This window comes from Pristiophorus japonicus, chromosome 8, assembly GCF_044704955.1.
Source record: "Pristiophorus japonicus isolate sPriJap1 chromosome 8, sPriJap1.hap1, whole genome shotgun sequence".
Classification (NCBI taxonomy): domain Eukaryota; kingdom Metazoa; phylum Chordata; class Chondrichthyes; family Pristiophoridae; genus Pristiophorus; species Pristiophorus japonicus.
The window spans coordinates 120455406-120482628 of record NC_091984.1 but is presented as its reverse complement, the minus strand read 5'-3'; the positions used below and the strand labels follow the sequence as shown (position 1 = coordinate 120482628).

The following is a 27223-nucleotide window of genomic DNA, read 5'->3' as shown; positions in this document are numbered from 1 at the left end:
TCTGCGCATGCGCCACCGGGAGGTCGGGAATAGTTCTGGTCAAGGGGTGGTTCCGGATAAGGGCGTTCTGGATAAGGTAGGTTCAACCTGTAGTTATCGCCAGATTCCTCCCGGTGCCATGCGCGAGTGAGTTTAGAAATAGGACGATTGAGCAGGTGAATGCGTGGCTGGAGAGATGGTGCAGAAGGGATGGCTTTAGATTTCTGGAACATTGGGATCAGTTCTGGGGGAGGTCAGACTTTTACAAGCCAGACAGGTTGCACCTCAACATAGCCGGGACTAATACCCTCGCGGTGGTCTTGCTAGTGCTGTTGGGGAGTGTTTAAACAAATTTGGCAGGTGGATGGGAACCGGGATGTAGCAATAGAAGGAGAAACATAGTGCACAAACGAGTGGGAAATATAGATAGCAATAGAGTAAGAGATAGTATGGTCTTAGGTGGGGTCAGACTCAGAAAAATACAACAAGGTCTAAGATAGGTTTACAGTGCATGAATGTAAACGCATGAAGTGTGGTAAATAAGATAGGTGAGCTGCAGGCACAAACAACTACATTGGAATATGATATTGTGGTGATAACAGAGACCTGCACCAAAAAAGGGTACTGAATATTCCTGGATATAAGTTGTTCAGGAAAGATAGGAAAGGAAAGAAAGGAGGTGGGGTGGCAGTATTGATTAAGGAGAATATTACAGTGCTGGATAGAGAGGATGTCCTGGAGGGGTCAAGGACAGAATCTATTTGGTTAGAATTAAGAAACAATAGAGGTGCCATTGCAAGACTAGATGTATTCTATAGGCCACCTTCTAGTGGGAAGGATTTAGAGGAGCATATTTGCAGGGAAATTACAGAGAGGTGCAAGAACTGTAAGAGTAGTGATAATGGGGGACTTCGATTACAGGTTGGACCTCCCTTACCTCGGACTTCTTTTGGTTCCTATGGGGAGTACAGCCAAAGTCAAGTCCACAGCACCACAGGTATATCAACTGTACGGCGGGGGGGGGGGGGGGGAGGGGAAGAGGAGGGAGGGGGCGGAAGGAGATTCAACATTTAGGGGAACAGACAGGCGTTTCTGCGGACGCAGACGTGATTCCAGGATGGTATGTTGCCTCCCTGGTGCCAGGGTCAAGGATGTCACTGAACGGCTGCAGAAGACTCTGAAGGGGGAGGGTGAAGAGCCAGAGGTCATGGTCCATATTGGTATCAACAACATAGTAGAATGAGGGATGAGGTCCTGCAGACAGATTTTTAGGGGCTAAGAAAGAGATTAAAAAGCAGGATTTCAAAGGTACAGATTGAACCTCCCTTATCCGGAACCCTTGGGACCTGGCCTGTTCTGGATAAGGGATTTTTTATGGCGAGGGATGGTCCCGTTAAATTGGATGGTGCAAGTACTGAACAAGGGGATGTTGAGGCTGGCTGGCTTGGGGCTGGGAGTGCGGCTGAGAGATCAATGGGGCGGGGCGGTGCGGTGGTAGTGGATCGCGGGGTCAGGCCAGCGATTGTGTGAGTCGGCAGCGAGGAAGGACTTCAATTTGTTCATGTCGGAGTTCTGCGCATGCGCCACCGGGTGGTCGAGAATAGTTCTGAACGAGTGAGGGGTTCCGGATAAGGGCGTTCTGGATAAGGTAGGTTCAACCTGTAGTTATCGCCAGATACCTCCCGGTGCCATGCGCGAGTGAGTTTAGAAATAGGACGATAGAGCAGATGAATGTGTGGCTGGAGAGATGGTGCAGAAGGGATGGCTTTAGATTTCTGGAACATTGGGATCAGTTCTGGGGGAGGTCAGACTTTTACAAGCCAGACAGGTTGCACCTCAACATAGCCGGGACTAATACCCTCGCGGGGGTCTTGCTAGTTGGGGAATGTTTAAACAAATTTGGCAGGTGGATGGGAACCGGGATGTAGCAACAGAAAGGAGAAACATAGTGCACAAACGAGTGGAAGATATAGATAGCAATAGAGTAAGAGATAGTATGGTCTTAGGTGGGGTCAGACTCAGAAAAATACAACAAGGTCTAAGATAGGTTTACAGTGCATGAATGTAAACGCACGAAGTGTGGTAAATAAGATAGGTGAGCTGCAGGCACAAACAGCTACATTGGAATATGATATTGTGGCGATAACAGTGACCTGCACCAAAGAAGTACAGGATTGGGTACTGAATATTCCTGGATATAAGTTGTTCAGGAAAGATAGGAAAGGAAAGAAAGGAGGTGGGGTGGCAGTATTGATTAAGGAGAATATTACAGTGCTGCAGAGAGAGGATGTCCTGGAGGGGTCAAGGACAGAATCTATTTGGTTAGGATTAAGAAACAATAGAGGTGCCATTGCACGACTAGATGTATTCTATCGGCCACCTTCTTGTGAGACGGATTTAGAGGAGCATATTTGCAGGGAAATTACAGAGAGGTGCAAGAACTGTAAGAGTAGTGATAATGGGGGACTTCGATTACAGGTTGGACCTCCCTTATCTGGGACTCCTTATGGTTCCTATGGGGAGTACAGCCAGAGCACAGCACCACAAGTCCACAGCACCACAAGTATTTCAACAGTACGGGGGAGGGAAGGGAGGGGTGGGAAGGAGATCAGGAAAGCAATACTGATAGGGGATTCAATAGTTAGGGGAACAGACCGAGGCCGACCTCCTCCCCCACTCCCCGACCTCAGGCTGCCTCCCATGCCTCCTCCCCTCCCCCCCACTGACTGGCAAAATGCCTTATTCGGCACAGGCCAGGTCCCGAGAGTGCTGGATAATGGAGGATCAATCTGTATAGACTGGGATAGCAATAGTGTAAAGGGCAGAGAGGGGGAAGAATTGCTGAAGTGTGTTCAGGAAAACTTTCTTGATCAGTACGTTTCCGGCCCAACAAGGAAGGAAGCATTGCTGGATCTGATTCTGGGGACTGAGATGGGTCAGGTGGATCAAGTTTCATAGGGGAACATTTAGGAAACAGAGATCATAGTATCATTAAGTTTATTTTTTGTTAGCTATGGAAAAGGACAAAGAGCAATCTAGAGTGAAAATATTTAACTGGAGGAGGGCCAATTTCAGTGGGTTGAGAATGAAGTTGGCCTGGGTAAATTGGAATCAAAGATTGGCAGGCAAAACGGTAATCAAAGAATGGGCTGCCTTTAAAGAGGAGATGGTAAGGGTACAGTCGAGGTACATTCCCACAAGGGGGAAGCGTAGGCCAATCAAAGCCAGAGCTCCCTGGATGACAAAAGAGATAGAGAGCAAAATAAAGCAGAAAAAAGGGGCATATGACAGATGCCGGGTTAAGAATACAAGTGAGAACCAGGCTAAATATAGAAAGTTCAGAGGGGAAGTGAAAAAGAAAATAAAAGGGACAAAGATGGAGTATGAAAACAGGCTGTCAGCTAACAAAAAGTAATCCAAAGTCTTCTATAGGCATATGAACAGTAAACGGGTAGTAAGAGGATGGGTGGGGCCGATTAGGGACCAAAATGGAGACCTATGCATGGAGGCAGAGGGCATGGTTGAGGTACTAAATGAGTACTTTGCATCTGTCTTTACCAAGGAAGATACTGCCAAAGTCATAGTGAAAGAGGAGGTGGTTGAGATACTGGATGGGATAAAAATTGATGAGGAGGTAGAAGAAAGGCTGGCTGTACTTAAAGTAGATAAATAATTAGGACTGAATGGGATCCATCCTAGGATGCTGAGTGAAGTAAAGATGGAAATTGCAGAGCTACTGGCCATAATCTTCCAATCCTCCTTGGATATGGGGGTGGTGCCAGAGGACTGCAAAATTGCAAAGTTACACCCTTGTTGAAATGGGGTGTAAGGATAAATCCGGCAACTATAGGCCAGTTAGCTTAACTTTGGTGCTGGGGATGCTTTTAGAAACGATAATCCAGGACAAAATTAACAGTCACTTGAACAAGTGTGGATTAATTAAGGAAAGCCAGCACGGATTTGTTAAAGGCAAATTGTGTTTAATCAACTTGATTGAAATTTTTGAAGAGGTAACAGTGAGGGTTGATGAGGGCAATGTCATGTCATAGGCAATCCCTCGGGATCGAGGAAGACTTGCTTCCACTCTTAGCATGAGTTCTTATATGGCTGTACAGTCCAATACGAGAACCACAGTTTCTGTCACAGGTGGGACAGATAGTCGTTGAGGGAAAGGATGGGCAGGGAGCCTGGTTTGCCACACGCTCCTTCCACTGCCTGCGCTTGATTTCTGCATGCTTTCTGCATGCTTTCGGTGACGATACTTGAGGAGCTCAGCGCCCTCCCGAATGCACTTCCTTCACTTTGTGTGGTATATGGCCAAGGACTCCCAGGTGTCAGTTTATCACCACTTTATCAGGGAGACTTTGAGTGTGTCCTTGTAACGTTTCCTCTGCCCGCCTTTGGCTCGTTTGAGGGCAATGTAGTTGATGTGGTGTATATGGACTTCCAAAAGGCATTTTATAAAGTGGACGTAATAGGCTTGCCAGCAAAGTTGAAGCCCATGGAATAAAAGGGACAGTGGCAGCATGGATACAAAATTGGCTAATTGACAGGAAACAGAGAGTAGTGTTGAATGTTTTTTGGACTAGAGGAAGGTATACAGTCATGTTCCCCAGGGGTTGGTAATAGGACCACTACTTTTCTTGATATATATTAATGATTTGGACTTAGATGTACAGGGCACTACTTTAAAATTTTCAGATGATACAAAACTTGAAGTATAGTGAACAGTGGGGAGGATAGGGATAGACTTCAAGAGGACATAGACCGGCTGGTAGAATGGACGGACACGTGGCAGATGAAGTTTAATGCAGAAAAGTGCGAAGTGATACATTTTGATAGGAAGAACAAGGAGAGGCAATATAAACTAAAGGGTACAATTCTAAAAGGGGTGCAGGAACAGAGAGATCTGGAGGTATCTGTGCACAAATTGGCAGGACAGGTTGAGAAAGCGGTTAAAAAAGCATACAGGATCCTGGGCTTTATCAATAGAGGCACAAAGTACAAAAGCAAGGAAGTTATGATGAACCTTTATAAAACACTGGTTCGGCCACAACTGGAATAGTGTGTCCAATTCAGGGCACCACACTTTAGGAAGGATGGGAAGTCCTTACAGAGGGTGCTGGAAAGATTTACAAGAATGGTTCCAGGGATGAGGGACTTCCGTTACGTGGATAGATTGAAGAAACTGAGATTGTTCACCTCAGAGCAGAGAAGCTTGAGAGGAGATTTGATAGAGGTGTTCAAGATCATGAGGGGTCTAGACAGAGTGGATTGACCGAAACTGTTCCCATTGGTGGAAGGGTCGAGAACCAGAGGACACAGATTTAAGTTGATTGGCAGAGAACCAACGGCGACATGAGGAAAAACTTTTTTACGCAGCGAATGGTTAGGATCTGGAATGCACTGCCTGATAGAATGGTGGAGGCAGACTCAATCGTGGCTTTCAAAAGGGAATTAGATAAGTATCGGAAAGATAAAAAATTGCAGGGTTATGGAGAAAGGGCTGGGGATTGGGACTAGCTGAAGTGCTCTTCCAGAGAGCCGGGCCGAATGGCCTCCTACTGTGCTGTAACAATTCTATGATTCTATGATCCCCTCCATATGCTTATAGGGGAGTCACAACACGCAGGGAAGTCCTCTTTCCTTCCCACGGACAGAAGAGATTTCTCCAGGAGACCAACAGAGCCTGGTTGCACATTGCAGAGGAGGTCACAAGCAGGGATGTCATCAGGAGGACCTGGTGCAGTGGCACAAACCTGTTAATGATCTCATTAGATCACGAAACATTAGTAGAAAGCCGCACTCACCTTCATCCTCCTGTGTCTCTATCACATCCCCATCACTCTGCCTTCCCTACCCTACTCCTTACTCACATCAACTTACCTTGCACCTCCACCCATCCCTCTATCTCCAATTACATTATCACATCCCCATCTCTCACACTCTCCCTCACCCTAGTGCAATCATACCAACTAACAACACACAGGGGTAGCCACTTGGGTCTTTTATCCAATGTTCATGTAAAGTTTCTGATAATGTGCTGTCAAACATTGAAACTTTATTTTCAACACTTTCCATTCTTGGACAGATTTGTGTGCATCTTTAGAAGTGGCTTAGTGAGTTGCAATGAATGGTGAGACATAACAATAGCCCCTACAATGGTGGTGAGTCTGAAAGGAATGGCTTATACATTGTAGGGACGCTTTATGGTGACAACCATGGTGTACAGCATAAAGTGACATAAATCTGGCCACGGTGAGGCCATCCCAGGCAGCAATGTGGTCAGTTGCTGATGATCTCTGTCCTGTGCAGCATCGGGTGATTACGGAGGTTGGTGTTGTTGTTGGTGCTGCTGGTGTTGGGGCTGATTATGGTCGAATTCTAAGGACCAAGGTGAAACCGTATAAACGGTACCCATAGTGATGGATTAGATGGCAGGTGAAATTGAGATGACAGAAGCAAGCTGTCAATGGTGAGAGTGGTTGTTCCAATGAGGTGACACTGGATAGAGAGTTTTTTCCAAACACTTGCTGCCTGTATAAAGCTCAATCTGTGCTCCAAATGGAGGAAGCAACAGCTTCTGTGCTTGGAAAGTGAACAGTTATGAGGTGGAAGCTTTTATAGCACTTTTAAAGCTGTCAACTGTCAGCTGATTGAATGGCCATTCAACTCCCGCCTCAGGTTAACAGACATGATCCCCGAGCAGTGTGGACCCCGTGGACGAGCAGTTAAAAGTGAAAAGGTAAAATACATTATTAAGAGTCTGTCAACAAGGCAATAATTGGGTTAATTGGGTCGCACACCTCTGCGGGTCGGGTCAGAGATCATACATGCGCCACTGGGAAAGGCGCATTGTGGCAGGTTGACACCAGGGTCCCGACCCTCTGTCCAAAAAAATCTAATTTCCCACCCGACCCGCCACCGATTCCGCCCGGAAAATTCCCCTCAACGTGTTTTCACTAAATGTTTCGACAGTATGATAAATAAATGTAATAAAAACAGAAAATGCTGGAGATCTCAGTGGGTCAGGCAGCATCTATGGAGAGAGAAACAGAGTTAACATTTCAGGGCGAAGACCCTTCATCAGAAAGTTCTGACGAAGGGTCATCAACCTGAAACATTACTCGGGGGATCAAGGGGTATGGCGTGAAAGCAGGAAGTGGGTACTGAAGTTTCATGTTCAGCCATGAACTCATTGAATGGCGGTGCAGGCTAGAAGGGCTGAATGGCCTGCTCCTGCACCTATTTTCTATGTTTCTATGTTTCTATGGCATTTAGACAATAACTTGGCAATTTAAAGATTATTCCGCAAGTTTTATGCACATAAACCAAAAGTACAAGTGGAATAGCTTGAGCACATTCACAATACGCAACAATTATCTGTGGCTAGAAAATAAATTATAAATTTGTAGGATTTTGTAGTTTGATTTTTAATGTGAGCTCATTCAAATACAAAATCAACAGATCTACAAATCGATAGTTTTGTCCACAAATTATAAACACTAATATAATATTATTCCCAATCTGATTTATTCAGCATGCTTAAAATGAAATAAAATATGCTTACTTTTTTATATATATTAAAGAAGCTATTTTAATCATCTATTACCTAAATGTGAAAAGTTTAATTGAGGTGATACCTATATCTGCCTCACATGAGTTAATTTAATTCAGTTCAGTTTTTGTATCTAGAATCGAAGTTATTCGATTAAGGCCACAGAATTTTCACATACATCACACATTATTTTAAAATCATAAAACTGATATGTTTGAAGTCACAAGACACATTTGTATTTACAAATGTATAAATAAAAAACTTTAGATATACATTTTCAGCACATATTATACACACAGAACATATGGGCGCCAAAAATATAAGGATCTGGTTGCAGAATTCAGACATAAAACACTTATGTTTGAAACACTTAACACAAGACAGATATTCCATTGGAATTGTGAGACAAAGCAGGCTGGCAGACTAAATATTTCAAGTCTCATTTTAAAAAAAGGCAAGTGATCACCAGTTAAAGTGACAGATCTAAAATCAGAACAGACCAAAAGTCCAGCAAGATGCTCACTAATTTTTAAAAGGTTGAAATTGTTAGTAGCCTTATATATTAACATATATCTCACCAAACATGCACAAAATTAGGGGGCAGTCTTCATTATCCATGTCTCATCAATTCTGCTCAGTTAACAGTTTTTTTTTAAATAAAAAGGCCAATTCGAAGCAAGGAAACAGCCTATATACTATCCTATGGCATAAAATTAAAACGATGTACAATTGGGCAAAACATCGAACACATTCAGAATGTAGTGTAAAGGTCAAAGATATGACACAGGAATTATCACAAATGATCAATAAACTATTTATACTGGATAGCAACTTAACCAGGCAGCTCAAAACTTCATTTATAGATTCAAAGTTTGTATATATCCAGATTCACAAGAGTTAATGCAAGCTTGATGAGCGAGAGTTGGATAATGAAATTGTAATTTTGTAATGTGATATTATAAACATGGAGACTAGAATCCATGTACTGTTCTACATATCGGGATATCTATTTCAGTTCACGAACATACTAGTTCATACATGTGCATTAACGTAGTTAGTAATTCTAAACAATAAATGGATAAAATCTATCCTTTTTTTTATTTTTTTCTGTGCATTAAAGGTGAAAAATATGTAAATGTCCAAAAAGGTTAATAACAAACTGAAGCTCAATGTGTTACTTGGTTATAGGAAAACTGACATAAAAGTTACAGTGCTCAGTAGTAAACCAATAGTGCATCTTACAAAATCTTAGCTCGTACAATTTGCCTCAAGAGTGGAAGATGAGAGTCCTGAAATAGCAAAACAAAAAGAATGCAACAAAGAAATACATTGGTAAAAATGTGGGCTTTAAGGCACATATTTTAAAACATTAAGTTTAAAATGTCTTCAGGTGCCTGTTGCACAGTTTCTCAATAATTGGTTGCCATATACCTACACAGAACTATAACAAAACGAGTCAGCCTTCAATTCCCTGATCACTTTAATTCCCTTTTTAAAAAAATCTATCAAGTAGGTTTGGGAATTTCCAAACCACATTATATTACAGGTTGAACCTCCCTTATCTGGAACCCTCGGGATCTGGCCTGTTCTGGATAAGGGATTTTTCCCGACGAGGGGTGGTCATGTTAAATTGGATGGTACAGGTACTGAGCAAAGGGATATTGGGGCTGACTGGCTTGGGGCTGAGAGTACGGCAGAGAGATCATGGGGGAGGGGCGGTGGTGGTGGATCGTGGAGTCACGCCAGCGATTGCGGGAGTCGGCAACGAGGAAGGACTTCAAGTTGTTCATGTTGGAGTTCTGCGCATGTGCCACCCAATGACCAGGAATGTTTCTGGACGAGGGGTGGTTCCAGATAAGGGAGTTCTGGATAAGGGAGGTTCAACCTGTACTAAATTTTAAGTTGTAGAAAGCGTTATAATTAACGATAATCAAATTTATTGCAACAGACACTAGCAAAAATGAGACTGTCAACAAAGTAGAGGCAACCACTTGACATTATATCAAAACGTCAGTGAAACAGACATCCTGCCCTCGCCTAGAAGGCCTTCATAAAGGTATGCACATGTCTGAACTAGTAAACTACACTACATGAAGGCACACAATGATCACTCACCAATAATTCTTCTTCCAAGCAGTAACAAAAAAAAACAATCGTAAACAAAAGTGCAATTAGTTGTGATGGAGGACCATGGAAAGGGGAAAGCGGCAACAAAGTAAGAATAAAAATGAAAACCATGCGGCAAAGATAGTGGCGATGATTAAAAGAAAAAAAAAGGTTGTGCAATGTTTGTCACAGTAAAACAAACAGACTACGCTCATAAAGGTGAATTTCAAAAGCAATTCTTGAATAGAATCCAAAAATGTACCACAATAAATGTTCAGAATAATGTTGACAAAACCCACATGTGCAAACACAGTTGTAAAGAATGTAAATTAAATTAAAACTGCTGAAGTGTGATGCATGCATCTATTTGGATCTTTACACATATTTCAAAGTAAAGGAGCTCTTACCTGATTCCCAACAGTGTGTTTCTTGCAAAGCTGGCTACTCCTTTGTTGGGCACTACAGAATATAAATTTAAGAAGTTTCACAGGATGAATATCAAGCAAGATATCTAAAATCTTTATATACCCATGAGAATGAATCATCAACTAATTTATGTTTTTGTTTGTCAGGATGTCACACCAGAAAAATAAAAATGAAAACGGCAAACAAGATGAATCACAAGTTTAAAGTTACAGAGTAACTATTTGTACTAACTGCTTTCTGCGCATGCGCCTTCCCCACCCCCGCACCAAGCGAAATTTGTACTGACAAGTTTTCTGCACATGCTTCCTCCCAACGCCCGAAACCAAAGTGGGGCCCCGAACACGTTCATTCCCAATCCGCCAAGCCCTGAGCCTCCAACCGGGCCCCGAGCCACCCGCTGAGCCACAAGCCGCCAGGCCCCGAGCCTCCCACAAACCGCTGAGCCCCAAGCCTCCGACCAGGCCCCAATGGGGGGGGGGGGGGGAAAGAGAGCCTGAGAGAGGGGGATAAGAGAGAGAGAGAGAGCAAGCCTTGGGGGGTGGGGGGGGGGTGGGGGGGGGGGAGGGAGAGAGCTTGGAGGGGGAGCCTTGGGGAGGGGGAGGGGGGGGAAGAGAGAAATGGGGGAGGGATCGGAGGGAACTCAGGGAAGATGGATCACGTTCTTCCAAATCCCTTTACACCCACACACAATTTCTCGTAAAGCTCGGTGTGTGTGTTACAAGGGACATCGCTGCAGTGGATGAAATCTAGAAGTCACGACACTGTCATTACTCACTTCATACCCAATAAATCTGTTAACAATCTGCACACATTGCCCCATTTTTGGCGGGGTGGGGAGGAGTATAAGGGACTTTGGCTGGTGGAGGCTGCACGTGCTGGGGTAAGGGACTTTGGCTGGGGGAGGGATGTGTCCTCTCTGTGTTCGAGATGTGTCCTTTCTGACTTCTGAAGTCAAAATGGATCATGTTACAATGTGCAAAGTTAGGCTGGGTTCCAGTTACACATTCCAGAGAAATTTCAGGGTGTGGCTTATCCTCCAAGGGGACCAATCAGCAATAGATCACGTGATAATGGAGAGCCAATCAGAGAAATGGCTGCCATTCAGTTAGTACAAATAAACGCATCCTTAAAGTTATGGTAAGAATTATTAAAGCAAATGCAAAAAGTCCTTTGTGCTGAACCGGAAGTAAACAACAAATGGTCATGACTCACTAATAAAAGAAATTGACTTGAGGCACAACATCATTATACTTAAGAGTTGCAAGCTTCTGGAAAAAGCTAGCATCAAGTGTAAGCAATACAGATCTGATGATTACTCAAAAGGAAAATTGATAGGTTCTTGATTCAACAGACAGGGGAAGGTCTACAGACTTTGTCTGGTGTGAACTGTGATTAAAAATAATTTGTCTGAAACACAGATCCAAAATATAAACCTATGAATTCTAAGAAACTGGAAGAGTTGAATGGGTTTTCCCCAATCAGTGGTAGTTTACACCATAATATGGAAAGGCAAATAGTTTATCTTATACTATTACAGAAAAAGAGCAAATTGCAATGTATTTTATATAAGTTTTAAAATATTACCTTGCATTACATATTGACAAAATATAAAAGCTAACACTCCACATAATGTAAAGTTTTTCACTCATTCTTACTAAAATATAGGACAACAAAAGCATCCATTTTTTGTAGTGTTCTTGCAAAGAACTCCTGCCTTTTGAGTACTTCAGCCAGTCAACTCAACGTTTATGCAGCCATTTACATTCTTAGTGTTACTTAAATATAAAATTGCAGTGAGCTGGAAGACCTGAATGGGTTTTTCTACAATCATTAGTCTTATGTTCTTAAGAGATCTGAAAAATAAATTTAAAACTTGTTTTCCTGACTTTCAACATCATGGATTTTAGCAGAATATCATTTGGCCCACGTTAGCTCATCCATCCTAAGGACCTGCATTCACCCCCATCATATCATCTCCACAATGCTACCCGGAAAACTGTTCCTCGTGTCAATCATGCTCTATGAAAAAATTCTTCCTGCTGTCTGTTCTAAACTTTCCTTCAATTTTATTTTAACCTGTATCCCCTTGTTCTAGTATTCTGGCACACCTTGACGTACTGCTCTCCATTAACCTTATCTATGCCACTTAATAGCTTGCATAGTTCTATTAAGGTCTCCTCCGTCATCTCCTTTCAAAGCTAAAGAACCCCAAGTTTCTCCATCTTTCCTTTAACTCAACCCTTTGATGACTTGTGGCTCATCTCTACACCACTTTCCTAGGTTGAATCTTTACCAAAAGTGAATACGCAAGGTGTGCAACAGCATGGAGAATTGACTAGTGCTTAAAAGTTTTTTTGCATTAAATTTTTCAAAAAATTATAGTTAGAAACATAGAAAATAGGTGCAGGAGCAGGCCATTCAGCCCTTCGAGCTTGCACCGCCATTCAATATGATCATGGCTGATCATGCAACTTCAGTAACCCACTCCCGCCTTCTCTCCATACCCTCTGATCCCCTCAGCCATAAGGGCCACATCTAACTCCCTCTTGAATATATCCAACGAACTGGACTCAATAACTTTCCGTGGTAGAGAATTCCACAGGTTCACAACTCTCTGGGTGAAAATATTTCTCCTCATCTCGGTCCTATATGGCTTACCCCTTATCCTTCAACTGTGACCCCTGGTTCTGCACTTCCCCAACATTGGGAACATTCTTCCTGCATCTAACCTGTCCAGTCCCGTCAGAATTTTATATGTTTCTATGAGATCCCCTCTCATTCTTCTAAATTCCAGTGAGTATAAGCCTAGCCGATCCAGTCTTTCTTGATAGGTCAGTTCTGCCACCCCGGGAATTAGTCTGGTGAACCTTCGCTGCAATCCCTCAATAGCAAGCATGTCCTTCCTCAGATTAGGAGACCAAAACTGCACACAATACTCAAGGTGTGGTCTCACCAAGGACCCTGTACAACTGCAGTAAGACCTCCCTGCTCCTATACTCAAATCCTCTTGCTATGAACGCCAGCATGCCATTTGCTTTCTTTACTGCCTGCTGTACCTGCATGCCAACTTCAGTGACTGGTGATGTACCATGACACCCAGGTCTCGTTGCACCTCCCCTTTTACTATGTTGTAGTATGTTAAATGAATGCAACACAATAGAAGGATTTGGGTGACATTATAAACTAAAAGCAAAGGTTGCATGGTTTATCTGAATTTCAAGACTACATTACATCTCACTACTTATGTTTACATGTTGTGCGCATCAAATGTTTGATTTAGCCATGGGATTGAAATCACATGTGTTTAATTGATTTGCAAACTAAAAATCATTACTAAAAGACTAATTGAATACCTACTTTGCAAACCCAATGAAGTCTTCATGGTTAGTGTTGATATAAGACAATTGGATATCAATCAGTAACAACACCTAAAAAAAATGAGAACAAAAATGTCAAAGTTGTAACCCTCATTGATACATTCAACCTTAGTTCTCTAGCTAACCAAGTAGTCGAACAGTGAAAACTCTGCCACTGCTTCTGACGAGTATATTTCACCTTTCTGGTAGGAGTCAAGGTCAAATGAAATAGCTTGTTCGTTTCACCTATTTTGGGACACCCAAGTATGGATGAAACGAGTAAGAAGGTTAGAATCACAGATGTTGCTGGGACATAATGGTGTGAGGTAAATACTTTACAGGCACTAAATATTGTATTACTATTTCTGAGAATTTTGCAAAAAAAAACAATGGTATGAGTTAACCTGGTTCTTTGTCCTTTCCTCTCTTTCTCGTATGTAGCTGGAAACAATCCTCTCCGTCTCCTCTCGCAGTTTTGGGTACCTACCCAGCTGCAAAGACACAGCAGACCTTTCATTTATTTAAATTCCCAGAATGTTTACCTATCTAATGATATGTCACCTTAAGGTTTGTAACAGCAAGTTCATAGTACTCATTAATATTTGGATTCCATGGTTATTCAAGTAATTCCACACAGAAAGCCAATTATTCACAGCAGTAACGTTAAATATGATTACATCCTGATATGTGAGCTGTTATTATTACTATGAGAAAGCATTCCACAACATGCTAAATAAAGGAATGATGCTCAAAAACTAATTTTCAAAGACTTCACTTTATAAAAAAATATTTTATACGGATAGAAGTGATTCAGGCCGCAGTAAAGAACTTACTAAGCTACAAATGACAAACTCTCTTTTAAGCTGTCAAATAGTGAAAAAATCCAGACTAAATTTAAATTTCTATCTCCATACACGATACGGAAACAAAATTCTCTCCTTAAATACAAGCTGCTGGTTTCAAATATGATCATAATAGCATGCATCAAATGTTCTCTTAACTTTATTTGTCTAGGTATTGTGATGTTAACCTAAGCAAAGACGTATTGTCACAATTATTAAAAGCAATGAAATCTCGAGACAACCAGATTACTCAGAGGATACCACGAGCCAACATTTAAAATGAAAGTTTGCAGAAAATTGTAAGTGGGGCTTATTGCATGCTGACATTGAATGATTATACACTTACTTGCACTTTCCCTGACACCTTCTGGTGGTTGTTGCTTATTAGAGAACTGATAGCTAAGAATTATAATACAGGCAACTCTCGATTATCCGCACACGGATCCAACGGGAAACCATTGTAACGGAATTTAAAATTTCGGCCCGGGAAGGCATCGGGCGTTCGGAGTCCTTTCAGCCTGGGAAGATATCGGGTTTTAACTTTATAATGTCAATCGCTCTAACGGAGAAATCGTTTACCCGGCATAGCCCAATCCCCGAGGGACCCGGATAATCAAGAGTTGCCTGTATAATAAATAATTTCTATATGTGCCAAAAATATACTTGGGTTTTAATGCAATACTTATTCTCTGAATAGTTTAGTTCCACTCCAGTGGGGAGCTGGAGCACTGCAGTGAGGAAGATCGAGAAGAGCGTTGGCACGATGACGCAGCTCTGCTGGACCCCAGACCAGACGTGGATTGGGTCTGTGGTGGATCCATTGGTCAGGATCATGGCGCCTCCAGGCTAAATCCAAGGTCGTCCCATCCTCTGTCATCGAACTACAGTACGCGGACGACGCTTGCTTCTGCGTACATTCAGAGGCTGAACTCGAAGCCATCGTCAACATCTTCACCGAGGCGTACGAAAGTATGGGCTTTACACTAAACATCCGTAAGACAAAAGTCCTCCACCAACCTGACCCCACCACACAGCACTGCCCCCCAGACATCAAAATCCACGCCGCGGCCTTGGACAACGTGGACCATTTTCCATACCTCGGGTGCCTACTGTCAGCAAGGGCAGACATCAACGACGAGATCCAACACCGCCTCCAGTGTGCCAGCGCAGCCTTCGGTCGCCTTAGGAAGAGAGTGTTTGAAGACCAGGACCTCAAACCTGGCACCAAGCTTATGGTCTACAAGGCAGTAGTGATCCCGCCCTCCTGTATGGTTCAGAGACGTGGACGATATACAGTAGACACCTCAAAGTGCTGGACAAAAACAACCAGCGTTGCCTCCGCAAGATCCTGCAAATCCACTGGGAAGATAGACACACCAATGTCAGTGTTCTCGATCAGGCCAACATCCCCGAAGCACTGACCACATTTGACCAGCTCCGTTGGGCGGGCCACATTGTCCACATGCCCGACACGAGACTCCCAAAGGAAGCGCTCTACTCGGAATTACTACACGGTAAGCGAGCCCCAGATGGGCAGAGGAAATGTTTCAAGGACACCCTCAAAGTGCAACATCCCCACCAGCACCTGGGAATCCCTGGCCCAAGACCGTCCTAAGTAGAGGAAGAGCATCCAGGAGGGCGCTGAGCACCTCGAGTCTCTTTGCCAAGAGCATGCAGAAACCAAGCACAAAGAACGGAAGCAGCGTACGGCAAACCAGACTCCCCATCCACACTTTCCTTCAACGACTGACTGTCCCACCTGTGACAGAGACTGTAATTCCATAATTGGATTGTAGTTACCTGAGAACTCACTTTTAGAGTGGAAGCAAGTCTTCCTCGATTTCGAGGGACTGCCTAGGATGATGATCATGAGAGTATACTCGACAATGTGTGTGAAAAGTAATCTCTGCAACCAGGAAAACCAGAGGGATGATTTCTGACTTGGGACTTTTGGGCAGCAACTCAATAAAAGAGTTGCTGCCCAAAAAAAAGAGTATCCTATAAAAGAATATCTCCAAGTCAGCCATTTTCAGTTTTTTTTCTCACTGTAGATGGTAGATCAGTGATGTGAGGTCATATGGGTAGCGTTGAGGAATGGTGTGCTACATGAACTCAATTCATTCTGGCTGCTGTTGCTGATCAACCCGTTTTAAGTGTCATTATGGGAACGGTCTACAGGGATGTGCTGAAATCTTCAGTGAACTCATGGTATAACATTGCAGGGGTGTGCGAAGTAGTTGTTCAGTATAGGTCTCAAAGCATTGAGATTCCTGCTCCTCACATGAGGAATATATCTAAGATGGTAAAGTTTTGTGTGCATTGTATATCAACGCATGTCAATGAAAAACAAAACTTGCCCCTGTAGTTTCCAACTGACCATGTTTAGCATCAACAATTTGCATTTCTGGCCTCCATTCATATCATCCCCATTGGCTGAAATTGGCGGGCCGAAATTGCCCCTCCCGATAAGGCCTCTGGACACCGCAAAATGGCCGCCAACTCTCTATGCAGGGGCTGTCATTTTAGAAATTGCCCGACCTCAAGCACTTCAAAAAGGGTAGGTTCACCCTGTTTCCGGCGGAGGGCAATTGCTACCCCTGGAATTTTGAGGCGAAATTGAGCTGCTGTGCGCCTGCCATTAGCACCTCCGGAGGGCACTAACGGGGTGCAAATGGGTTTTTGCCCAGGCGCATGAGACCAGCGTCCCCCGCGCAATTCCGCGGGGGTTTTGCGGAAACACTGAAAGATATCGCCTCGCTCCTGCCGGTAGCGCCCGCTTGTTTGCGTCCAGCGATGATGATGTTACCGCCCCGGAAGAGAAATTCAGTCGCCCCCTCACTTACTGCTTGGTGCTGACGACGACAGCTTCAGCTGTGAGTTGCAGTCGGGAGTCAGCTGGAGGAGTGCTATTTAAGGGCGCCAGCTTCACAAACAATTCTTGTCGGCCATTACTTTTTTGCAGCTTGCTAACACATAGGTAGAGTGGACGATGTGAGCAATTTTCACTTCAAGGACTGTTCTGCCTCTTAAATATTCCTTTGTTTCATTGAGGGCAGATTTGAAACAACGACATTTATATCGTTTCATGTGGGCTGTATTAGCACTCAACCTCCTGCTCCAACGTCACCATCGGAGTCTACTTAAGCGGAGACAAATGCAGAGAAAGGCAGAGAGAAATACAGGGAGTAGGACATGGAGAGAGACAGGGAGCAGTACAGGAAGCAAGGCAGGGATAAATTCAGGGAGCAGGACAGGGAGCATGGCAGGGAGCAAAGCAGCAAAATGTAGCCAGAGGGAGACGGCTCAACAGGGTTGGCAACAGGAGATCTTACCCTCCCAGGGTATTCCGGCAGCAGTTCTCCCATGTCAATTTCACTGAGGACAGTGTGTTCGGAGGCTGCACTTCAGCAAGGACATGGTCACAGAGCTCTGCCATCTGCTGCAACCAGACCTCAAGCCTCAGACCAGGGTGAGGACGGCTCTCTCAGTGGCAGTTAAGGTCATCATCGCGCTCAATTTCTACGCCAATGGATCCTTCCAGTGTGCGACAGGAGATATCTCCAACATCTCCCAGTTTGCCGTCCATTGCTCCATCCGCGAGGTCACAGATGCTCTGTACAGAAGGGGAAGGTACTACATTTCTTTCCCCATGACCAGAGAGAAGCAGCACAAGGGTGTATGTGGCTTCATCAGGATAGCGGGCTGCCCCATGGTGCAAGGCGCCATTGACAGCACCCACATCACTTTGCGGGCACCGCATCACAATCATGAGATATTCCGTAACCGCAAAGGCTACCAGTTCTTGTGTGACCGCACATGCAGAATCCTCACCATCAATGCCTGCTAACCAGGCAGCAGCCACGATGCCTTCATCCTGCGCCAGACCGGTGTGCCAGATCTCTTCCAATCTCGTGGCTGGCTCCTCGGAGCCAAGGGCTATCCACTCCCCACATGGCTAATGACTCCGCAACCCAACACTCCTGCCAAGCTCTCATACAATGAGAGCCATGTCACAACCAGGAACATCATTGAGCAGACCATTGGAGTGCTCAAGCAGCAGTTCCGCTGCCTTGACCACTCGGGAGATGTCCTCCAGTACTCAGCTGAGTGGGTGTCCCTATTCAGCGTCATCTGCTGCATGCTGCACAACCTGCCCATCATGAGGGCACAGCCATTGCCACCATGCCTAGTCGCACCACCTCAGGAGGAGGAGGACGAGGAGGAAGAGGAGCAGGAGGAGGAGCAAGATGGTGAGAAGGAGGATGAGGAGGAGCAGGAACAGCAACATCAGCGACGGAGGATGCAGCCACTCAATCGCGATTCTGCAAGGGCGGTCCGCAACCGTCCCATCAGACTTCAGTTGCACCGATTTCCATCCCACTTCCTGGTCCCTCTGGACGTCCCCATCACCATATCAATTTGCACTCCCATACCAAGGCCCCAAAACTGAAATGACAGACAACAGCAAAGATGAAAAATTCCAATAAAAACGTATATAACAATTAACTGTATCATAATGTATTTAAGAATCACCCTTGTGCATTTCCTTATATCCCCTCTTTCTAACTATGCTAGTACTCTGCTGCTATGGCATAGCATGACTGGTGGAAGGCTGCTGTGTATCAGCTCGAGGCCTGGAAGGCCCAGCTGTAGACTGCACCACCTCAGGCTGGGCAGCGGCAGTCTGGGCTGGCTGGGTGACAGGCAGCGACGTGCAATGGCAGAGTGGCAGTGGTGGGATCAGGAATACTTCATCATGAGAGAGGACAGCAGGTCCAGCTCCACTGGCCCAGTGCCATTCACCCAGAGCAGCACCTCAACATCCCCACCAATCTGCAGGAGCAGTTTGGTGGGCAGCTGCTGTTATATATGCAGACTATAGATATACTCTCCGTGTAGTCACTGTATAGTTGCAGAAGCTGGAGACTTGTTACCTGATGTACTATCAATAAGGTTTATAGTGTGTATATACTATGTTGGCACCACTAGAGAGTGCAACTGGTGGAGACCGGAGTTTCCTGCCCCGTGGCAAAGGCTGTCCACCAGAGGGCACTGCGGTGGGAGACCTGAGGGTCACCTGCAGAGGTGTGCAGGGCCCAATATAAAAGGCTGCCCACCATGCTTGTGCCTCACTCTGGAGTTACGAATAAAGGACCACGGTCACTACAGTTTGAATACAACACATTGCCTCGTGGAGTTATTCATAAGTGCACTACAGACATAACATCTGGCGACGAGAATACGGACTTTCATGCGATTATGGCTACCTTTGGCACACTAAAAGACTTTGCAGAGGGTGATGATTGGGATGCCTTCACGGAAAGGCTCGAGTTATATTTCATGGCAAACAATCTGGCAGGGGAGACGGACGCATCGACGGAGAAGCGCAAGACTATACTGCTGACCAGTTGTGGGCTCGAGGTCTACTGCCTCGTCAGGGACTTGCTGGCACCCACGAAGGCCAAGGATAAGACATATGTTGAGCTGACTGAACTAATTCGCGACCAACTAAAACCAAAACAGAGCATCCTCACGGCCATGCACAGATTCTACACTTGCCTCAGACATGAGGGCCAGGAGATTGCAAAATATGCTGCCGACCTCAAGAGACTTGCGGCACCGTGTGCTTTCGGCACGCACCTCAACGAAGCATTGCGTGACATCTTCATTATCGGAATTGGCCACGAGGGCCTCCTTCTCAAGTTGATATCTGCTGACACCACAGTCAACCTGCAGAAGGCCATCAGCATCAGTCAGGCGTTCATGACCTTGACCTGCAGCACCAAGCAAATTATTCATCCCGCGGACTCAAACCTGGCAAGTACTGTACACAGAATGGTGTCTTTCACAGGCAAGACTGTAGAACGTAGCTCTGCCCAGGGTAGAGAGCACTGACCTCAGGGTTCCAGAACTCAGAGTCCGCCGAGGGGTGCTAATCGAGTAGCACCATGCTGGCGTTGTGGAGGAATCCATAGGGCTCACCAGTGTTGGTTTGCTGAGTATGTATGCAAAGCCTGTAACACGAAGGGCCACCTCTAGCGTATGTGTAAAAGAAATACGACTCACCATCTAGCAGAGGAGTCGGTAGATGACGTTGAATCCAGCGGGGAGTATGATGATTTGGCCAGAGAGGCAGCTCAGCCTCAAGAAGAAGTGCATGGAGTATATACCTGCACCACCAATTGTCCTCCAGTGAAGATGAAAGTCAAGATAAACGGTGTTGCAGTCTTCATGGAAGTGGACACAGGAGTGAGCCAGTCAGTGATGACTCAGGATGCCTTGAGAGGCTATGGAATGAAAAACGACCCGAGCTGGTTCCAGTACAGGAAAAGTTGCGTACCTACATCAAGAAGCAGATCCCAGTCCTTGGTTGTGCGGATGTAAGAGTAATCCATAATGGCATGGTGCACAAGTTACCTCTGTGGATTGTTGCAGGTGATGGTCCAACGCTACTCGGAAGAAGGGGGATAGGGAAGATCCAGTGAAAATGGGAAGACCTCTTCACTTCAGCAATCGATGACCACCGTGCTCAGAGGCAGAGCAAAACCTCACCTTCGCTTGGGCCAGGCACCAGAGAACAGACCAGTGCAGCAGCTGAGGCACAGACCGTCCATTACGACTGCGTGGCAATGATCCCATCAGAACGACCTAAAAGTACCTTCCTGGCTCCAGTGGCACGACTCCTGGGGAGGAAGATTGAATTCACAGGCGCTCTTCCAGCTTTTGTGGCAGAATCGCTGGAGAGAAGTGTCATGTATCTTAAATTATTATATATAACTGTATCCTAACATGCTATACATGACTGTAATAAGATATGACCTGTAACCACCAGCATACCTTACCACCAGGGGTGCACTTGCAAGAGACAGGTATATAAGGACAGGTCTCAGGTAAGTGCAGCATTCCAGAGCTGTGAAATAAAGGTGCAGGTCCAGAGTGACCTTGACTTCACAACATGCCTCGTGTGAATCTGTACTGAGGGGACAGGACTTTACAGTGGCGACGGGTTACGGGATTACAGAATCCACAGAATGGCGAGCAACGGATCAGATGAAAAGTACAATGCGGGAGACAATTGGGAGGACTTTATAGAAAGGCTCCAGCAAAGCTTTGTAACCAAAGACTGGTTAGGCAATGATAAGGCAGACAAGAGAAGAGCCCATCTCTTGACCAGCTGTGGCTCGAAAACATACGCTTTAATGAAGGATCTGTTGGCACCTGAGAAACCAGCAAGCAAGTCGTTTGAAGAATTGAGCACACTGGTAAGAGACCACCTGAAGCCAGCGAGCAGCCTACACATGGCCAGACACAGGTTCTACAACTACAGATGCTGTGTGGGCCAGAGCATACCCGACTTCGTGGCGGAACTTCGGAGGTTGGCTAGTTTATGTGAGTTCTCCGATGAACTGAGGAGAGAAATGCTGAGAGACTTTTTCATTGAAGGAATAGGCCACGCAGGCATATTCCGAAAGCTCATAGAGACCAAGAACCTGACCTTAGAGGCAGCAGCACTGGTTGCACAGACATTCTTGGTAGGGGAAGAAGAAACGAGATTCATTTATAATGCAGGTACGACAACTAACGCAATATCGGAACAAGAAGTTCACAGCACTAAACAAGCTGCTAGCCCCACACACAGACAAAACCGGGAGAACAGGCTCTCGACAGCAGGCAGAAGCCATCAAGGGCCACAGGAACGGCCGTTCACACCTCATCAACCCACAATGCAAGCAATCAACTACAAACTGAGAGAAGCTCAAGAGAGATCAGCCAGACGCAGCTCATTCTTTGGGAACACTTTGAACAATGGAACAGGTCTGTGCTGGAGGTGTGGGGGTGGGCATTCGTCAAGGGGATGTCGATTTCAGCAGGCTGTTTGCAGAAATTGTGAAAATACAGGGCATTTGGCCCGCATGTGCAAAAAAACGGCAGCTCGGCTGGTATACGAATCGGATGGGTCGGAAAGCGGACCAGAAGATGGTGGGGACAGTACCCAGGACACCGATGTACAGCGGGTCAACACGATCAATGGGCCGCTGCTCCTACAACAGGATGCCTCCTATAATGATGAGGGTCCTACTCAATGGGATATCTGTCAACATGGAGCTGGATACGGGAGCGAGTCAATCTCTCATGGGCGCTCAACAATTTGAACTGTGGCCGCATAAAAGAGACAGACCAAAACTCACAAGGGTCGACACCAAACTAAGGACCTATACCAAAGAAATCGTACCAGTCCTCGGCAGCGCCATGCTCTCTGTCACACACAAAGGGATAGTGAACCAACTTCCCCTGTGGATTGTCCCCGGAGACCCCCCAGCACTGCTGGGGAGAAGCTGGCTCGCAAAACTAAACTGGAAATGGGATGATGTCCATGCCATGTCATTAGAGGAATAGACCTCCTGCTCAACAGTTAGAAAGCGATTTGAACATCTCTTTCAGCCAGGTGTGGGCACTTTCAAAGGGGCCAAAGTCAAAATCTACATCACACAGGATGCTAGAACGGTCCATCACAAGGCCAGAGCTGTACCCTATGTGATGAGGGAAAAGAGTGAACACGAACTAGACAGGCTTCTGCGGGAAGGCATTATATCACCTGTGGAATTTAGCAACTGGGCAAGTCCCATTGTCCCAGTCATGAAGCCTGATGGATCCGTACGAATCTGTGGGGTCTACAAATCTACCATAAACAGAGTCTCCCGACAGGACCAGTACCCGCTGCCCAGAGCGGAGGACCTATTTGCCACATTGGCTGGAGGTAAACTTTTCTCAAAATTAGACCTCACGTCTGCGTATATGACGCAAGAATTGACCGAGGAATCCAAGCTACTCACCACCATCAACACACATCGAGGCCTTTTCATGTACAATTGATGCCCATTCGGCATCAGGTCGACAGCTGCCATATTCCAGCGCAACATGGAGAGTCTGCTCAAGTCCATCCCGGGGACGGTTGTATTTCAAGACGACATACTTATCACGGGCAGGGACACCGACTCCCATCTCCGTAATTTGGAGGAAGTACTAAAGCGGTTGGATCAGGTAGGCCTACGAGTCAAGAAATCCAAGTGCCTGTTTCTCGCACCCGAGGTTGAATTTTTGCCGCTGATGGAATCCGCCCAACAGTGTCCAAAACAGAAGCAATTCGCCTGGCACCCAGGCCCCAGAATGTCTCAGAACTGCGCGCCTTTCTCGGGCTACTCAATTACTTTGGGAACTTTATGCAGAACTTAAGCACGCTGCTGGAGCCTCTCCACGTGCTACTCAAGAAGAGGTGTGATTGGTTTTGGGGGGACGCCCAGGAACGCGCCTTCAATAAGGCACGCAACCTTCTGTGTTCCAACAGTGTTTTGACTTTCTGTGACCCAGGTAAAAAGCTAGTTCTCACATGTGATGCGTCAGCGTATGGGGTCGGGTGCGTTTTGCAACATGGCAATAGTGCGGGCAAATTACAACCCATAGCTTATGCCTCCAGATCACTTTCGCGGGCGGAGCGCAGGTACGGAATGGTAGAGAAGGAGGCGCTCGCGTGCGTGTACGGTGTCAAAAAGATGCACCAATACCTTTTCGGGGCCAAGTTCGCGTTAGAAACCGACCACAAGCCCCTCACGTCCCTCCTATCCGAGAGCAAGGCAATAAACGCCAACGCCTCGGCGCGAATTCAACGGTGGGCACTCATGCTGGCGTCCTACGACTATACCATAAGGCACAGACAACTGTGCCGACGCGCTCAGCAGGCTACCCCTGGCGACCACGGAAGGGTCTGATGAACAAGACTGTGAGATAGTCATGGCAATCAATACCTTTGAGTCCACAGGTTCGCCCATGACGGCTCGCCAAATCAGAGCCTGGACGGCCAGCGACCTCACGTTATCCTTCGTAAAAAGATGTGTCCTAACCGGTGACTGGGCAAAGGATCGCGATGCCTGCCCCGAGGAATTAAAACCCTTTCACAGGCGCATGCATGACCTATCACGACAAGCAGACTGCCTGATGTAGGGGCAGCCGAGTAGTCATGCCTCTACGAGGCAGAGTGACATTTGTCCGGGAGCTCCTCGGCGAGCACCCGGGTTCGTTCTCATGAAGACCATAACCAGATCCCACATCTGGTGGCCTGGTATTGACGCGGACTTGGAGCTCTGCGTCCGAAGGTACACCATTTGTGCCCAACTCAGCAATGCCCCCAGGGAGGCTCTACTGAGCCCCTGGCCCTGGCCTACCAAACCGTGGTCGCAGGTGCACATAGACTATGCGGGCCCATTCATGGGCAAAATGTTCCTCGTAGTTGTAGATGCATTTTCAAAGTGGATCGAATGCACCATTTTAAACTCGAGCACAACCTCCACCACTGTGGAGAGCCTCGCAACCATGTTTGCAACACACGGAATCCCTGACATATTGGTCAGTGACAATGGTCCGTGCTTCACCAGCGCAGAATTCCAAGACTTTATAATTGACCACGGCATAAATCACGTCAAGACGGCACCGTTCAAGCCGCCCTCCAACGGCCAGGCGGAGAGAGCAGTGCAAATCATTAAACAAGGCATGCTTAAAATCCAAGGTCCCACGCTGCAGAGTCGCCTGTCGCGACTGCTGCTGGCATGCAGATCTCGTCCGCACTCATTGACTGGGATTCCCCTCGCACAACTATTGATGAAAAGGACATTAAAAAGACATGCACGAAATCGTTGAGGCAAAGCGCCGTAAGGTGACTGAGTACCATGACAGAAATTCGAGGGGGAGATGGAATGAGATAGGGGACAAAGTGTTTGTACTAAACTATGGCAGGGGTCCCAAATGGCTTGCAGGGACAGTAACGGGTAAGGAAGGAAACAGGCAACTGGTAGTACAAATGGACAATGGCAAAACCTGCCGGAGGCATGTCGACCACGTCAAATGCAGATTTACCAACAACACTGCGGAACCAGAGGCAGACTACAATGTGGAACTCGCACCACACCTGGTGGACAGACAGAGGGAACAACCTGAGGAAAGGGCAATCCCAACAGACAGCCCAGGCGAGTCAACAACAATCACACCAATCGAAACAGACCGTCCAGGCGAGATACCAGCAGCCACACCCAAAGAAAAACAGACACCAAGGCAAACAACTGAACCACAACTCAGACACTCCACGCGAGAGCGTAGACCACCTGAGAGGCTGAACCTATAAAGACAATAAGACTTTGGGGGAGGGTGATGTCATGTATCTTACATTATTATATATAACTGTATCCTAACATGCTATACATGACTGTAATAAGACATGACATGTAACCAACAGCATACCTTACCACCAAGGGTGCACTTGCAAGAGATAGGTATATAAAGTCTCAGGCAAGTGCAGCATTCCAGAGCTGTGAAATAAAGGTGCAGGTCCAGAGTGACCTTGACTTCACTACATGCCTCGTGTGAATCTGTACTGAGGGGACAGGACTTTACATGAAGGATCAAGGCAGTCGACCTTGAGGACAGAGGCAAGATGGCATCCCTGCTGCAGCGAGGTGCAGCGTGGCTGAAAAAAAAGATGGCCGTGGCCATATCATGAGGTGCAATACTGAGGGACCAACACTCTGGTGTCTAACAAAGGATTTAATTGGGGTAAAGCCAGCAGGGTTCTCTTAAAGGAGACCTGCAACCAACTGAACTTAAAGAGATGTTGTATGCATGGCAATCAATGTAACGAACCGATTAAGATTGTGAACAAAATGTTGTTGCGAGATGTTGGTACTATTCCTAATGTAAAGAACAAAATGTTGTTGCGAGATGTCGGTACCAATCCTAATGTAAAGAACAAAATGTTGTTGCGAGATGTCGGGAATAGAGTGTCCCCAAAAGTAGCAAGCGAGCAAATTCAGGAGGGTAAAGGCACTGATCGATCCTGATGCCGTGCCCCAGTTGTCTCCACAAGTTATAGGCTAGCAACCTCAGGAGGATGAAGGCACTGATCCTGATACCCTGCCCCAGGTCTATCCCACGCTGCAGGCACCCAATGGCACCATTCGCCACGGGTCTGGAAACAAAAACGGCGCCAATACGCACAGTTGGCCGCCGTTGCCCACCACCCGGGTGGACACGGTGCAGCCCCCAGACCCAGTCACTACCTCAGCCATGTCCAGGAGCGAAAGTGAAGAACCAACGATTTCCCCAAACGGGACCTGGAACCGCCAGGTTCCCAACACCGTTCGAGAGCAGGCAGAAGATTCTGCAGCCCTCAAAGGAGGACAGGGAGGCCACACACATCTGTGGCTCTGCCCACCACTAGGCAACGGCAAAGGTGCCGAGTCCTGGCTAGGTGAGCGAACCAAGCCCACCCCACTAGCAGGGGGCGCAGTGCCGCTATCAGATGACTAGGACCCCGTCCGGTTGCTCTGGAACCTGCATCCTCGCATACCTGTATTGCTACCTCAGTACTTACCATGACTGAACCATGAATGCAATTTATCCAATCCTTGCGCACGACCGCAAAACGTAACGAATGTAAGTCACTGAACCAAGGTGTCACGATACAAACTGTAACTTCTTTCTTTGTACTTGCACTGTGTCTGATTCTGTACGTTAATGTAACGGGCCTGCTGCACGATCTCGGGGGAGGGGGGACGGAAATGGATGTATGTAGCCATGGACACACACATGGATCACATCCACCTACTGGAACTGCCACTGCATCATCGAAACATCCAAACTGGTAACCACTACCCAATATTGTGGCAAAAGGACTTGTGGATTAACAGGGAGACAGCCAAGCTAAAGCACAGCCAAGGTGAAAGAGCTATTGGCACTTAAGTCTGGGGAGAATTAAGCCAGAGCACATAGTGCAAAGGCAATCGGCACAAAGGACTTGGGGGAGAGTGATGTTATTATATGCAGACTATCGATATACTCTCTGCGTAGTCACTGTATAGTTGCATAAGGTGGAGACTTGTTACCTGATGTATTATCAATAAGGTTTACAC

General features: G+C 46.2%; 1 protein-coding gene across 1 annotated transcript in view; it reads right to left on the bottom strand.

Moving 5' to 3' along the window:
* dnm3a (dynamin 3a) overlaps positions 1-27223 on the bottom strand; it is a 486179-nt gene that overhangs the window by 247673 nt on the left and 211283 nt on the right. Inside the window, 4 exon segments of the mRNA XM_070887379.1 lie at positions 8797-8826; positions 10051-10102; positions 13427-13497; positions 13830-13916. Of these exon segments, the coding sequence (XP_070743480.1) occupies positions 8797-8826; positions 10051-10102; positions 13427-13497; positions 13830-13916 (240 nt within the window).